The sequence below is a fragment of the Oncorhynchus mykiss genome, chromosome 30 (genome assembly GCF_057628025.1).
Source record: "Oncorhynchus mykiss isolate SJ-2025 chromosome 30, ASM5762802v1, whole genome shotgun sequence".
NCBI lineage: Eukaryota > Metazoa > Chordata > Actinopteri > Salmoniformes > Salmonidae > Oncorhynchus > Oncorhynchus mykiss.
The window spans coordinates 187689-204483 of record NC_143051.1 but is presented as its reverse complement, the minus strand read 5'-3'; the positions used below and the strand labels follow the sequence as shown (position 1 = coordinate 204483).

Here is a 16795-nt window from a genome sequence, read left to right as displayed (position 1 = left end):
CCTGGCGACCATGTCAGTGTGCATTGTGCCTGCCCCGCAACAGGAGTCGCTAGTGCCCGATAGGTCATCCCTGCCGGCCAAACCCTCCCCTAACCCGGACGACACTGGGCCAATTGTGCGCCGTCCCATGGGTCTCCCGGTCACAGCCGGCTGCGACAGAGCCTGGACTCGAACCAAGAATCTCTAGTGGCACAGCCTTAGACCACTGCGCAACTCGGGAGACCCCTTAAAGCCCATTCTTGTGGGAAGCTGCTATAGACCACCAAGTGCAGGTGTAGGTGATATCAACAGAGAAGTACATTTTCTGGGTGATGTAAATATTGACTGGCTCTCATCAGTGCCTGCAACCTGGTTCAGGTTGTCAGTCAATCTACCAGGGTAGTTACAAACAGTACAGGAATGAAATCCTTAACATGTATTGATTACATCTTTACTAATGCTGCAGAAATTTGCTTTAAAGCAGTATCCAAATGCATAGGATGTAGTGATCACAATATTATAGCCATATCTAGGAAAAAAAGCAAAGTTCCAAAGGCTGGGCCTAATATAGTGTATAAGAGGTCATAGGTTTTGTAGTGATTCATATGTTGATGATGTAAATAATATTTGTTTGCCTGTGGTGTGTAATGAGGAGCAATCAGATGCTGCACTTCACACATTTATGAAATGTCTTATTCCAGTTCCTAATAAACATGCACCCATTAATAAAATGACTGTAAAAACTGTTAATATCCCTTGGATTGATGAGGAATTGAAAAATGGTATGGTTGAGTGGGATGAGGCAAAGGTATGGCAAATACGTCTGGCAGCCCAACTGATTGGCAAACATACTGTCAATTAAGAAAACATGTGACTTTGCTAAATAAAAATTAAATAAACTATACTATGAAACAAAGATAAATTATATAGAACCTTTATGTAAAAATAACACAATGATTGAAAGAAAACAAGCCCCTACACACCTTAACCTTTAAGTGAAAATAACACAGATTTGCTTGTGTCTGCAGGTTCGAGTTTATTTGAATCCCAGAAGATGGGTCGAGCAATATCCGTCACGTCCCCCATGAGTCCTGGGATGCTCCGCTACTCCCCACAGTGCCTGTCTGGACACGTCTCAGTAAGTAGCCATGATGTACTGCTGCTCTGTGGCCAATCACTATCACTCACCAAGGGGATTGGTTGGATCTCTTAATTAGTTAATGCTGTTCTCGTTAAGGTTTAAGCTAGTTAATGAGGAAGAGGGGCCTTATGGGTGGAGGAACAACAATGTGCTATCTCTCATTTGACTGATCTAAATCATCAATAGACACTGTCCTAAGTTTCAAAGATATTTATTTGGTTCCCTTTTCTATAAGTTTTTGAGAGAATACAGGGCTGGTTTGGTTCCCATCTACGTATGTTATTGAGAGAATACTGGACTGGTTTGGTTCCCATCTTAATTTTTTTATTTCACCTTTATATAACCAGGTAAGCTAGTTGAGAACAAGTTCTCATTTACAACTGCGACCTGGCCAATATAAAGCAAAGCAGTGCGACAGAAACAACAACACAGAGTTACACATGGAATAAACAAGTGTACAGTCAATAACACATTAGAAAAAAAATAAAGTCTACATACAGTGTGTGCAAATGGCATGAGGAGGTATGGCAATAAATAGGCCATAGAAGAAAAGTAATTACAATGTAGCAGATTAACACTGGGGTGAAAGAAGAACAGATGATGATGAGCAGATGATGGTGTGTAAGTAGTGATACTGGTGTGCAAAAGAGCAGCAAAGTAAATAAAAACAATATGGGGATGAGGTAGGTAGATTGGGTGGGATATTTACAGATGGACTATGTACAGCTGCAGCGATCGGTTAGCTGCTCAGATAGCTGATGTATAAAGTTAGTGAGGGAAATGTAAGTCTCCAGCTTCAGCAATTTTTGTAATTCGTTCCAGTCACTGGCAGCAGAGAACTGGAAGGAAAGGCGACCAAAGTAGGTGTTGGCTTTGGGGATGACCAGTGAGATATACCTGCTGGACCTGCTGAATGTTTTGAGTAAAGAGTCTGAATACTAATGTAAATGCAATATATATATATTTTTTTTTAAAACCTGTTTTTGCTTTGTCATTATTGGGTATTGTCTGTAGGTTAATGAGGTTTTAAAAAAAATCTATTTTAGAATAAGCACATTTTTAATCGCACATTGAAACAAAGCCCTATTGTCTAAGTATGTTTTATTTGACAAGATACTAAACATAAGATAGGATTGATTGTTAGAATTTATTTATATTATTTCATGAATCAAACAGTCCAAACATCAGACTAAAGCCTAAACTTCATGTACACACAGATTGAAATCTGAGATAAACAAAGCATACATGCCGATGACACGGTCTGTCTTAAAGGGTATTAACACAGATCTGTCTATCAGACAGTGCCAGAGCTAGTCAATAGATATTCACATTCACTGACACACTTCAGCTATCTTAGGTGACATCACACACACCATGCCGGTTTGCCATACAATAATGGTCTACCTTTGGGTTAAAACATTGTTACACAGAACAAGTGTAAAATATTACTTTTGAAGGTGACTCTACTAAGGACATGGACTCATTACTTAATAACTGTATTTCGTTCATAAAGCACTTTTCACAATCCCCAAAATGTAACATTTGTATTTAAAATAAATTGTTGTGATGGAAGGAAAGTGTAACAGAACACGTTTCAGTAGTTGAACTAAAGGCAAACATGCCACATGCTGAACACTAAAAAACATGCTAAAAGTAAATTTAACAGAGTTATAAATAGTGCCTTAGGAGTATATTAGCATTGGAATGAGACACTCAGGACTGTGCTTCCTAACATTAGCTAGCTAGCTAATGGAACCACAGCCAGAGATATTAGCACAGAACATGGCTACCTAGCTTACGGTCATTAGCTAGCTAACACTCAAGCTAATGTTAGCTAGCTTGAGGACAACCTATTTAACCTGAATGACCGTCAAATTCAGAATTCGTAACGTTTGTTACTTACCATTTTCAAAGTTTTCAGTCAGCCAAAATACTATTTGTCCGTTGAAATAATGTTAGCCGTTTTCCACTCGTCAGTCACATGAGAACTAGAATACTTATTGTAGTGGACTTCACGTGCTGGTAGCGGGAGAATTAACCCATTGGCTCCGTGAAATATCCATAGCCCAACCTGGCTGAGATTACAGAAAACAACCTACCTATTGACCCAATGCCTGCAACCCAGCAATTGGGTCATCCAAACAACACAGCATTTTAGAGTGTAACTTACATCTCAAAGCTGTGTATGCAAGAAGACTTGACCTGTCTGCTGAACACATATTTCTCTGTCCTCAGTTTGATGGAAGGCCTGAATCTGTCTTTTTGCCTTGTAACTGATTGCTTCTAGAAAGACAGAAGGAACAACTCATGATCAAGATGAGCTAGCTACTAGTTTAAAGTAATGACAGATTTATTTGTTACAAAGAATGAATGTATGGGCTACATTTATTACAATAATACATGCATTTACTTGCTTTATCATTTATCACTCCAAAAAAAGCGTTACGAGGTAGTGCACCACAAACATATTTCCAGGGTGTTGATGAATCTTCCTCCCTAAACAGCCTCTTCCAACACCACAGGTAGGCGAAGGGTATCCAACTGCAAAAGTGAAGTTTTGCTTTGATGTCAAATTGACAAATTTTGTTCTTAGCTAGTTACCTACCTTAGCTATTGGGCTAGCTAAGATGCTAGAGAGCCGTGACACAAGCATATTGACATGCATATTGGTATTAAAAATCACCAACGCATTCAGCTAAAAATATGTGTTCCGGCAAATCGGTGGTTAGCTAGCTACCTATCACATGAATTGTGCAAAAATATAATAGCTAATGTTAGCTTGCAAAATGCCAGTCAGTCAGTGGCATTGATAAATTGAAACTGGTATCAACAAAATGGGTTTCACTCTATCCTATTAAACATGACATTGCTAAATAGGCTTTTAGCTAATAAGATGTTCAAGTTTATTAGGAAGTTTCATTAATAATTAGACACTCACCGGACAACTTTGGAAGGTACTGTAGCTAGCTTTGTTTCCATTTTCCAACAGATTTTTCTAATTCCCTTGATTGGTCGAAAAAAGGTTACTGGTCTTGGAACTCATGTGTTCACCAGAAACGTCTTGTGGTAAATGTTGCTTCCCAGGTTAACCAGAGATTCAAATAGAATCTTGAGAGAATTGTCTGCCAGAAAAAAAACTATAGCGAACTGTTTGCGGTTGTGCAACTAGTGTTTTAAATCTTAGATAATTGTTTCACTTGACTATCTTTTGTTTTGCAAAAAAGGAGCAAAGCATTTTCTTTTGAGTTTTAAATAGTTTCAAAGCATGTTCTTATTAGTTTGAATTCTGAATCAAGCATTTTGAATAGTTTTCCATCGCTTATCTTTTGTTTGCAAATAAAACATCAACATCAGTCTTTGAAACCACCAGCTGTGTCTAGATGCATGATATGGCTTACAGACATTGGCTTCTAATAAACTCTTACTAAAATACATATTGGCTACTAATGTGCTGTATTGCTAGACTGCTATATGCTATGCGTTAATGTTAGACACTCCCAATACATCAGAGTTCCTCACCTCATAATAACACAACTCTACTCTCCCTCCAGGTCAAACTGTGGTACGACAAGGTGGGTCACCAGCTCATAGTCACAATCCTGGGAGCTAAAGAATTTCCTTCTAGGGAAGACGGCCGGCCCAGGAACCCCTATGTTAAAATATACCTCCTCCCCGACAGAAGGTAGGAATCAACATCATTCCATGTTTATGTTTTATACCATGGTTGTATTACTGTCTGTCTTATACCATGGTTGTATTAATGTCTGTCTTATACCATGGTTGTATTATTGTCTGTCTTATACCATGGTTGTATTACTGTCTAATGCCATGGTTGTATTACTGCCTGTCTTATACCATGGATATATTTCTGTCTGTCTTATACCATGGTTGTATTACTGTCTTATACTGTCTTATACTGTCTGTCTTATACCATGGTTATATTACTGTAATATATCATGGTTGTATTACTGTCTGTCTTATACCATGGTTGATTTACTGTCTGTCTTATACCATGGTTGTATTACTGTCTTATACCATGTTTGTATTACTGTCTTATACCATGGTTGTATTACTGTCTGTCTAATACCATGGTTGTATTACTGTCTGTCTTATAGCATGGTTGTATTACTGTCTGTCTTATACCATGGTTTTATTAGTGTCTGTCTTATACCATGGTTGTATTACTGTCTGTCTTATACCATGGTTGTATTACTGTCTGTCTTATACCATTGTTGTATTACTGTCTGTCTTATACCATGGTTGTATTACTCTCTGTCTTATACCATGGTTGTATTACTGTCTTATACCATGGTTGTATATTACTGTCTGTCTAATACCATGGTTGTATTACTGTAAAATACCATGGTTGTATTACTGTCTGTCTTATACCATGGTTGTATTACTGTCTGTCTTATACCATGGTTGTATTACTGTCTGTCTTATACCATGGTTGTATTACTGTCTTAAACCATGGTTGTATTACTGTCTTATACCATGGTTGTATTACTGCCTGTCTTATACCATGGTCGTATTACAGTCTGTCTCATACCATGGTTGTATTACTGTCTGTCTTATACCATGGTTGTATTAATGTCTGTCTTATACCATGGTTGTATTATTGTCTGTCTTATACCATGGTTGTATTACTGTCTAATGCCATGGTTGTATTACTGCCTGTCTTATACCATGGATATATTTCTGTCTGTCTTATACCATGGTTGTATTACTGTCTTATACCATGGTTGTATTACTGTCTGTCTTATACCATGGTTGTATTACTGTCTGTCTTATACCATGGTTGTATTACTGTCTGTCTTATACCATGGTTGTATTACTGTCTAATACCATGGTTGTATTACTGCCTGTCTTATACCATGGCTATATTACTGTCTGTCTTCTACCATGGTTGTATTACTGTATGTTTAATACCATGGTTGTATTACTGTCTTATACCATGGTCGTATTACAGTCTGTCTTATACCATGGTTGTATTACTGTCTGTCTTATACCATGGTTGTACTACTGTCTGTCTTATACCATGGTTGTATTACTGTCTGTCTTATACCATGGTTAAATTACTGTCATATACCATGGTTGTATTACTGTCTGTCTTATACCATGGTTGATTTACTGTCTGTCTTATACCATGGTTGTATTACTGTCTGTCTTATACCATGGTTGTATTACTGTCTTAAACCATGGTTGTATTGCTGTCTGTTTTATACCATGGTTGTATTACTGTCTTATACCATGGTTGTATTACTGTCTGTCTAATACCATGGTTGTATTACTGTCTGTCTTATAGCATGGTTGTATTACTGTCTGTCTTATACCATGGTTGTATTAGTGCCTGTCTTCTACCATGGTTTTATTAGTGTCTGTCTTATACCATGGTTGTATTACTGTCTGTCTTATACCATGGTTGTATTACTGTCTGTCTTATACCATGGTTGTATTACTCTCTGTCTTATACCATGTTTGTATTACTGTCTTACACCATGGTTGTAATACTGTCTGTCTAATACCATGGTTGTATTACTGTCTGTTTTATACCATGGTTTTATTACTGTCTGTCTTATACCATGGTCGTATTACTGTCTGTCTTATACCATGGTTGTATTACTGTCTGTCTTATACCATGGTTGTATTACTGTCTGTCTTATACCATGGTTGTATTACTTTCTTATACCATGGTTGTATATTACTGTCTGTCTAATACCATTGTTGTATTAATATAAAATACCATGGTTGCATTACTGTCTGTCTTATACCATGGTTGTATTACTGTCTGTCTTATACCATGGTCGTATTACTGTCTGTCTTATACCATGGTTGTATTACTGTCTGTCTTATACCATGGTTGTATTACTGTCTGTCTTATACCATGGTTGTATTACTATCTGTCTTATACCATGGTTGTATTACTGTCTGTCTTATACCATGGTTGTATTACTGTCTGTCTTATACCATGGCTATATTACTGTCTGTCTTATACCATGGTTGTATTACTGTCTGTCTTATACCATGGTTGTATTACTGTCTTAAACCATGGTTGTATTACTGTCTTATACCATGGTTGTATTACTGTCTGTCTTATACCATGTTTGTATTACTGTCTTATACCATGGTTGTAATACTGTCTGTCTTATTCCATGGTTGTATTACTGTCTGTTTTATACCATGGTTTTATTACTGTCTGTCTTATACCATGGTCGTATTACTGTCTGTCTTATACCATGGTTGTATTACTGTCTGTCTTATACCATGGTTGTATTACTCTCTGTCTTATACCATGGTTGTATTACTTTCTTATACCATGGTTGTATATTACTGTCTGTCTAATACCATTGTTGTATTAATATAAAATACCATGGTTGTATTACTGTCTGTCTTATACCATGGTTGTATTACTGTCTGTCTTATACCATGGTTGTATTACTGTCTGTCTTATACCATGGTTGTACTACTGTCTTATACCATGGTTGTTTTACTGTCTGTCTTATACCATGGTTGTATTACTGTCTGTCTTATACCATGGTCGTATTACTGTCTGTCTTATACCATGGTTGTATTACTGTCTGTCTTATACCATGGTTGTATTACTTTCTGTCTTATCCCATGGTTGTACTACTGTCTGTCTTATACCATGGTTGTTTTACTGTCTGTCTTATACCATGGTTGTATTACTGTCTGTCTTATACCATGGTCGTATTACTGTCTGTCTTATACCATGGTTGTATTACTGTCTGTCTTATACCATGGTTGTATTACTGTCTGTCTTATACTATGGTTGTATTACTGTCTTATACCATGGTTGTATTACTGTCTGTCTTATACCATGGTTGTATTACTGTCTTAAACCATGGTTGTATTACTGTCTGTCTTATACCATGTTTGTATTACTGTCTTATACCATGGTTGTAATACTGTCTGTCTTATACCATGGTTGTATTACTGTCTGTTTTATACCATGGTTTTATTACTGTCTGTCTTATACCATGGTCGTATTACTGTCTGTCTTATACCATGGTTGTATTACTGTCTGTCTTATACCATGGTTGTATTACTGTCTGTCTTATACCATGGTTGTATTACTTTCTTATACCATGGTTGTATATTACTATCTGTCTAATACCATTGTTGTATTAATATAAAATACCATGGTTGCATTACTGTCTGTCTTATACCATGGTTGTATTACTGTCTGTATTATACCATGGTAGTATTACTGTCTGTCTTATACCATGGTTGTATTACTGTCTGTCTAATACCATGGTTGTATTACTGTCTGTCTTATACCATGGCTATATTACTGTCTGTCTTATACCATGGTTGTATTACTGTCTGTCTTATACCATGGCTATATTACTGTCTGTCTTATACCATGGTTGTATTACTGTCTGTCTTATACCATGGTTGTATTACTGTCTTAAACCATGGTTGTATTACTCTCTTATACCATGGTTGTCTTACTGTCTGTCTTATACCATGTTTGTATTACTGTCTTATACCATGGTTGTAATACTGTCTGTCTTATTCCATGGTTGTATTACTGTCTGTTTTATACCATGATTTTATTACTGTCTGTCTTATACCATGGTCGTATTACTGTCTGTCTTATACCATGGTTGTATTACTGTCTGTCTTATACCATGGTTGTATTACTGTCTGTCTTATACCATGGTTGTATTACTCTCTGTCTTATACCATGGTTGTATTACTTTCTTATACCATGGTTGTATATTACTGTCTGTCTAATACCATTGTTGTATTAATATAAAATACCATGGTTGTATTACTGTCTGTCTTATACCATGGTTGTATTACTGTCTGTCTTATACCATGGTTGTATTACTGTCTGTCTTATACCATGGTTGTACTACTGTCTTATACCATGTTTGTTTTACTGTCTGTCTTATACCATGGTTGTATTACTGTCTGTCTTATACCATGGTCGTATTACTGTCTGTCTTATACCATGGTTGTATTACTGTCTGTCTTATACCATGGTTGTTTTACTGTCTGTCTTATACCATGGTTGTATTACTGTCTGTCTTATACCATGGTCATATTACTGTCTGTCTTATACTATGGTTGTATTACTGTCTTATACCATGGTTGTATTACTGTCTGTCTTATACCATGGTTGTATTACTGTCTGTCTTATACCATGGCTAAATTACTGTCTGTCTTATACCATGGTTGTATTACTGTCTTTCTTATACCATGGTTGTATTACTGTCTTAAACCATGGTTGTATTACTGTCTGTCTTATACCATGTTTGTATTACTGTCTTATACCATGGTTGTAATACTGTCTGTCTTATACCATGGTTGTATTACTGTCTGTTTTATACCATGGTTTTATTACTGTCTGTCTTATACCATGGTCGTATTACTGTCTGTCTTATACCATGGTTGTATTACTGTCTGTCTTATACCATGGTTGTATTACTGTCTGTCTTATACCATGGTTGTATTACTTTCTTATACCATGGTTGTATATTACTGTCTGTCTAATACCATTGTTGTATTAATATAAAATACCATGGTTGCATTACTGTCTGTCTTATACCATGGTTGTATTACTGTCTGTCTCATACCATGGTTGTATTACTGTCTGTCTTATACCATGGTTTATTACTGTCTTATACCATGGTTGTATTACTGTCCTAAACCATGTTTGCATTACTGTCGCATACCAACGTTGTGTTACTGCCCTAAACCATAATCTTAATGGATATGGTATCCTTCCTTCTAGTGACAAAAGCAAAAGGAGAACGAAAACGGTGAAGAAGTCCCTGGAGCCTAAATGGAACCAGACGTTCATGTACATGCCTGTCCACTGGAGGGAGTTTAGAGAGCGCATGCTGGAGATCACTCTGTGGGACCAGGCCAGGGTCAGAGAGGAGGAGAGTGAATTCATGGGAGGGGTAAGATACATTACACATTAACTTAATATTACACAACACAACATTACACAACACAACATAATACAACACAGTGTCACGCCCTGACCTGAGATATCTCTGTTTTCTTTATATTTTGGTTAGGTCAGGGTGTGACTAGGGTGGGTATGCTAGTTTTGTATTGTCTAGGTTTTTTTTTAATTGTCTAGGGTTTAGTAGGTCTAGGGTTTTTTGTAATCCTATGTTTGCCTGATATGATTCCCAATCAGAGACAGCTATTTATCGTTGTCTCTGATTGGGGATCATATTTAAGTAGCCAATGCCCTTAGGTGTTTGTGGAATCCTGTCTATGTGTAGTTACCTGTCAGCACTCGTTTGTATAGCTTCACGTTTCGTTTTGTTATTTTGTTAGTTTGTTCAGTGTTCATTCTTTAAATAAATAAGAATGTACGCATACGACGCTGCGCCTTGGTCCGATCTTTATAATGAACGTGACACACAGCATAATACAACACAGCATAATATAACACAGCATAATATAACACACCATAATACAACACAGCATAATATAACACAGCATAATATAACACAGCATAATACAACACAGCATAATATAACACAACACAATATAACACAACATAATATAACACAACACAGCATAATACAACATAGCATAATACAACACAACACAATATAACACAACACAACATAATATAACACAGCATAATACAACACAGCATAATATAACACAACACAATATAACACAACATAATATAACACAACGTAATACAACACAGCATAATATAACACCGCATAATATAACACAGCATAATATAACACAACACATTATAACACAACATAATATAACACAACACAATATAACACAGCATAATATAACACAGCATAATATAACACAACATAATAAACACAAAATAATATTACACAACACAACATAATATAACACAACACAATATAACATGATATAACACAACGCAATATCAGACAACATAAAATAATGAAGCATAATACAACACAATATTTTACCTTTATTTAACTAGGCAGTCAGTTAAGAACAAATTCTTATTTTCAATGACGGCCTGGGAACTGCCTGTTCAGGGGCAGAATGACAGATGTGTACCTTGTTAGCTCGGGGGTTTGAACTTGCTCTAACTACTAGGCTACCCTGACGCCCCAATATAACACAACACAATATAACACAACATAATATAATACAACATAATATAACACAACACAATATAACACAGCACAATATAACACAACCCATTATAACACAAAATAATATAACAAACATAATATAACACACTATAATATTAAACAGCATAATATAACACAGCACAATATAACACAGCATAATATAATATAACACGACAAAATATAATATAACACAACATAATATAATATACTACAACACTGCATAAAATAAAACAGCATAATATAACACAGCAAAATATAACACAGCATAATATAATATAACACAACATAATATAACACAGCATAATATAACACAACATAATATAATATAACACAACATAATATAACCCAGCATAATATAACACAGCATGATATAACACAACATAATATAATGTAACACAACATAATATAACACATCATAATATAACACAACATAATATAATATAACACAACATAATATAACACAGCATACTATAACACAGCATAATATAACACAACATAATATAGCACAACATAATATAATATAACACAACATAATATAACAGCAAAATATAACACAACATAATATAACGCAACAAAATATAACACAGCACAATATAACACAACATAATATAACACAGCACAATATAACACAGCATAATATAACACACCATAATAAACACAACATAATATAACACAACATAATATAATATGACACAACATAATATAACAGCACAATATAACACAACATAATATAACGCAACATAATATAACACAGCATAATATAACACAACATAATATAACACAGCACAATATAACACAGCATAATATAACACAACATAATATAACACACCATAATAAACACAACATAATATAACACAACACATCATAATATAACACAACATAATATAACACAACATAATATAACACAGCATAATATAACATAACACAATATAACACAACATAATATGAAACAGCATAATATAACACAACATAATATAACACAACATAATATAACAATACACAGCATAATATAACACAGCATAATATAACACAACACAACATAACACAACATAATATAACACAACATAATATAATATAACACAGCATAATATAACACAACATAATATAACACAACATAATATAACATAACACAATATAACACAACATAATATGAAACAGCATAATATAACACAACATAATATAACACAGCATAACATAACACAACATAATATAACACAACATAATATAACACTACACAGCATAATATAACACAGCATAATATAACACAACACAACATAACACAACATATTATAACACAACATAATATAATATAACACAGCATAATATAACACAGCACAATATAACATGATATAATATAACACAACATAATATAATATAACACAATATAATATAATATAACACAGCATAATATTACACAGCATAATATAAAACAACATAATATAACACTGCACAGCATAATATAACACAGCATAATATAACACAACATAGCATAATATAACACAGCATAATATAACACAACACAATTTTACACAACATAACATAATATAACACACCATAATATAGCACATCATAATAGAACACAACATAATATAACACAGCATACTTTAACACAGCATAATATAAGACAACATAATATAACACAACATAATATAATGTAACGTAAAATAACACAGCACAATGTAACACAACATAATATAACACATCACAATATAACACAGCATAATATATTACACCATAATAAACACAACATAAAATAACACAACACATCATAATATAACACAACGTAATATAATGCAACCCATTATATATTATATATAATATAATGCAACCCATTATAACACAAAATAATATAACAAACATAATATAACACACTATAATATTAAACAGCATAATATAACACAGCACAATATAACACAGCATAATATAATATAACACGACAAAATATAATATAACACAACATAATATAATATACTATAACACTGCATAAAATAAAACAGCATAATATAACACAGCAAAATATAACACAGCATAATATAATATAACACAACATAATATAACACAGCATAATATAACACAACATAATATAATATAACACAACATAATATAACCCAGCATAATATAACACAGCATGATATAACACAACATAATATAATGTAACACAACATAATATAACACATCATAATATAACACAACATAATATAATATAACACAACATAATATAACACAGCATACTATAACACAGCATAATATAACACAACATAATATAGCACAACATAATATAATATAACACAACATAATATAACAGCAAAATATAACACAACATAATATAACGCAACAAAATATAACACAGCACAATATAACACAACATAATATAACACGGCACAATATAACACAGCATAATATAACACACCATAATAAACACAACATAATATAACACAACATAATATAATATGACACAACATAATATAACAGCACAATATAACACAACATAATATAACGCAACATAATATAACACAGCATAATATAACACAACATAATATAACACAGCACAATATAACACAGCATAATATAACACAACATAATATAACACACCATAATAAACACAACATAATATAACACAACACACCATAATATAACACAACATAATATAACACAGCATAATATAACATAACACAATATAACACAACATAATATGAAACAGCATAATATAACACAACATAATATAACACAACATAATATAACAATACACAGCATAAAATAACACAGCATAATATAACACAACACAACATAACACAACATAATATAACACAACATAATATAATATAACACAGCATAATATAACACAACATAATATAACACAACATAATATAACATAACACAATATAACACAACATAATATGAAACAGCATAATATAACACAACATAATATAACACAGCATAACATAACACAACATAATATAACACAACATAATATAACACTACACAGCATAAAATAACACAGCATAATATAACACAACACAACATAACACAACATATTATAACACAACATAATATAATATAACACAGCATAATATAACACAGCACAATATAACATGATATAATATAACACAACATAATATAATATAACACAATATAATATAATATAACACAGCATAATATAACACAGCATAATATAAAACAACATAATATAACACTGCACAGCATAATATAACACAGCATAATATAACACAACATAGCATAATATAACACAGCATAATATAACACAGCACAATATAACATTATATAATATAACACAATATAATATAATATAACACAGCATAATATAACACAACATAATATTACACAACTTAATATAATATAACACAACATAATATAACACAACATAATATAACACAGCATAATATAACACAACATAATATAACACAGCATAATATAACACAGCAGATTATATAACACAACATAATATAACACAACATAATATAATATAACATAAAATAATATAATATAACACAGCACAACATAATATAAGACAACATAATATAACACAACATAATATAGTATAACATAAAATAACACAGCACAATGTAACACAACATAATATAACACAGCATAATATAACACAGCATAATATAACACAATATAATATAACACAGCATAATATAACACAGCATAATATAACACAACATAATATAACACAACATAATATAATATAAAAAAAAATTATATAATATAACACAGCATAATATAACACAACACAATTTTACACAACATAACATAATATAACACACCATAATATAGCACATCATAATAGAACACAACATAATATAACACAGCATACTTTAACACAGCATAATATAATACAACATAATATAACACAACATAATATAATATAAAATAACACACCATAATATAGCACAACATAATATAACACAACATAATATAACACAACATAATATAACACAGCACACTTTAACACAGCATAATATAAGACAACATAATATAACATAACATAATATAATATAATATAAAATAACACAGCACAATGTCACACAACATAATATAATACATCACAATATAACACAGCATAATATAATAAACCATAATAAACACAACATAAAATAAAACAACACATCATAATGTAACACAACATAATATAACACAACATAATATAATATAACACAACATAATATGAAACAGCATAATATAACACAACACAATATAACACAACATAATATAACACAGCATAATATAACACAACATAATATAATATAACATAACATAATATAACACAGCATAATATAACACAACATAATATAACACAACATAATATAACACAACATAATATAACACAGCACACTTTAACACAGCATAATATAAGACAACATAATATAACACAACATAATATAATATAATATAAAATAACACAGCACAATGTCACACAACATAATATAACACATCACAATATAACACAGCATAATATAATAAACCATAATAAACACAACATAAAATAAAACAACACATCATAATGTAACACAACATAATATAACACAACATAATATAATATAACACAACATAATATGAAACAGCATAATATAACACAACACAATATAACACAACATAATATAACACAGCATAATATAACACAACATAATATAATATAACATAACATAATATAACACAGCATAATATAACACAACATATATAACACAACATAATATAACATAACACAACATAACACAACATAATATGAAACAGCATAATATAACACAACATAATATAACACACCATAATATAACACAACATAATATAGCACAACATAATATAATATAACACAGCATATTATAACACAACATAATATAACACACCATAATAAAAATAATATATTATTACACAACATATCATAATATAATACAACATAATATATCATAACACAATATAACACAGCATAATATAACACAACATAATATAACACACCATAATAAAAATAATATATTATTACACAACATATCATAATATAACACAAAATAATATATCATAACACAATATAACACAGCATAATATAACACAACATAATATAACACAACATAATATAACACACCATAATATAACACAACATAATATAACACATCATAATATAATATAACACAGCATATTATAACACACCATAATATAACACAGCATAACATAACACAATATAATATAACACAACACAGCATAATATAACACAGCATAATATAACACAACACAACATAACACAACATATTATAACACAACATAATATAATATAACACAGCATAATATAACACAACAGAATATAACACAGCACAATATAACACGATATAATAAAACACACCATAATATAATATAACACAATATAATATAACACAGCATAATATAGCACAGCATAATATAAAACAGCATAATATAACACAGCATAATATAACACAGCATAATATAACACAACATAATATCAAATATCAAATAACACAGCACAATGTTACAGAACATAATATAACACATCACAATATAACACAGCATAATATAACACAAC

At 31.9% G+C, this 16795-nt stretch overlaps 1 protein-coding gene across 2 annotated transcripts in view; it reads left to right on the top strand.

Annotated features, from left to right (window-relative positions):
- Window positions 1-16795, top strand: part of LOC110489349 (regulating synaptic membrane exocytosis protein 2) — a 263080-nt gene that overhangs the window by 132029 nt on the left and 114256 nt on the right. For both annotated transcript variants that reach the window (XM_090228498.1, XM_090228499.1), the window contains exons 7-9: window positions 1008-1117; window positions 4672-4802; window positions 9882-10053. In XM_090228498.1, the coding sequence (XP_090084624.1) occupies window positions 1008-1117; window positions 4672-4802; window positions 9882-10053 (413 nt within the window). The remainder of the gene's footprint in view (window positions 1-1007; window positions 1118-4671; window positions 4803-9881; window positions 10054-16795) is intronic.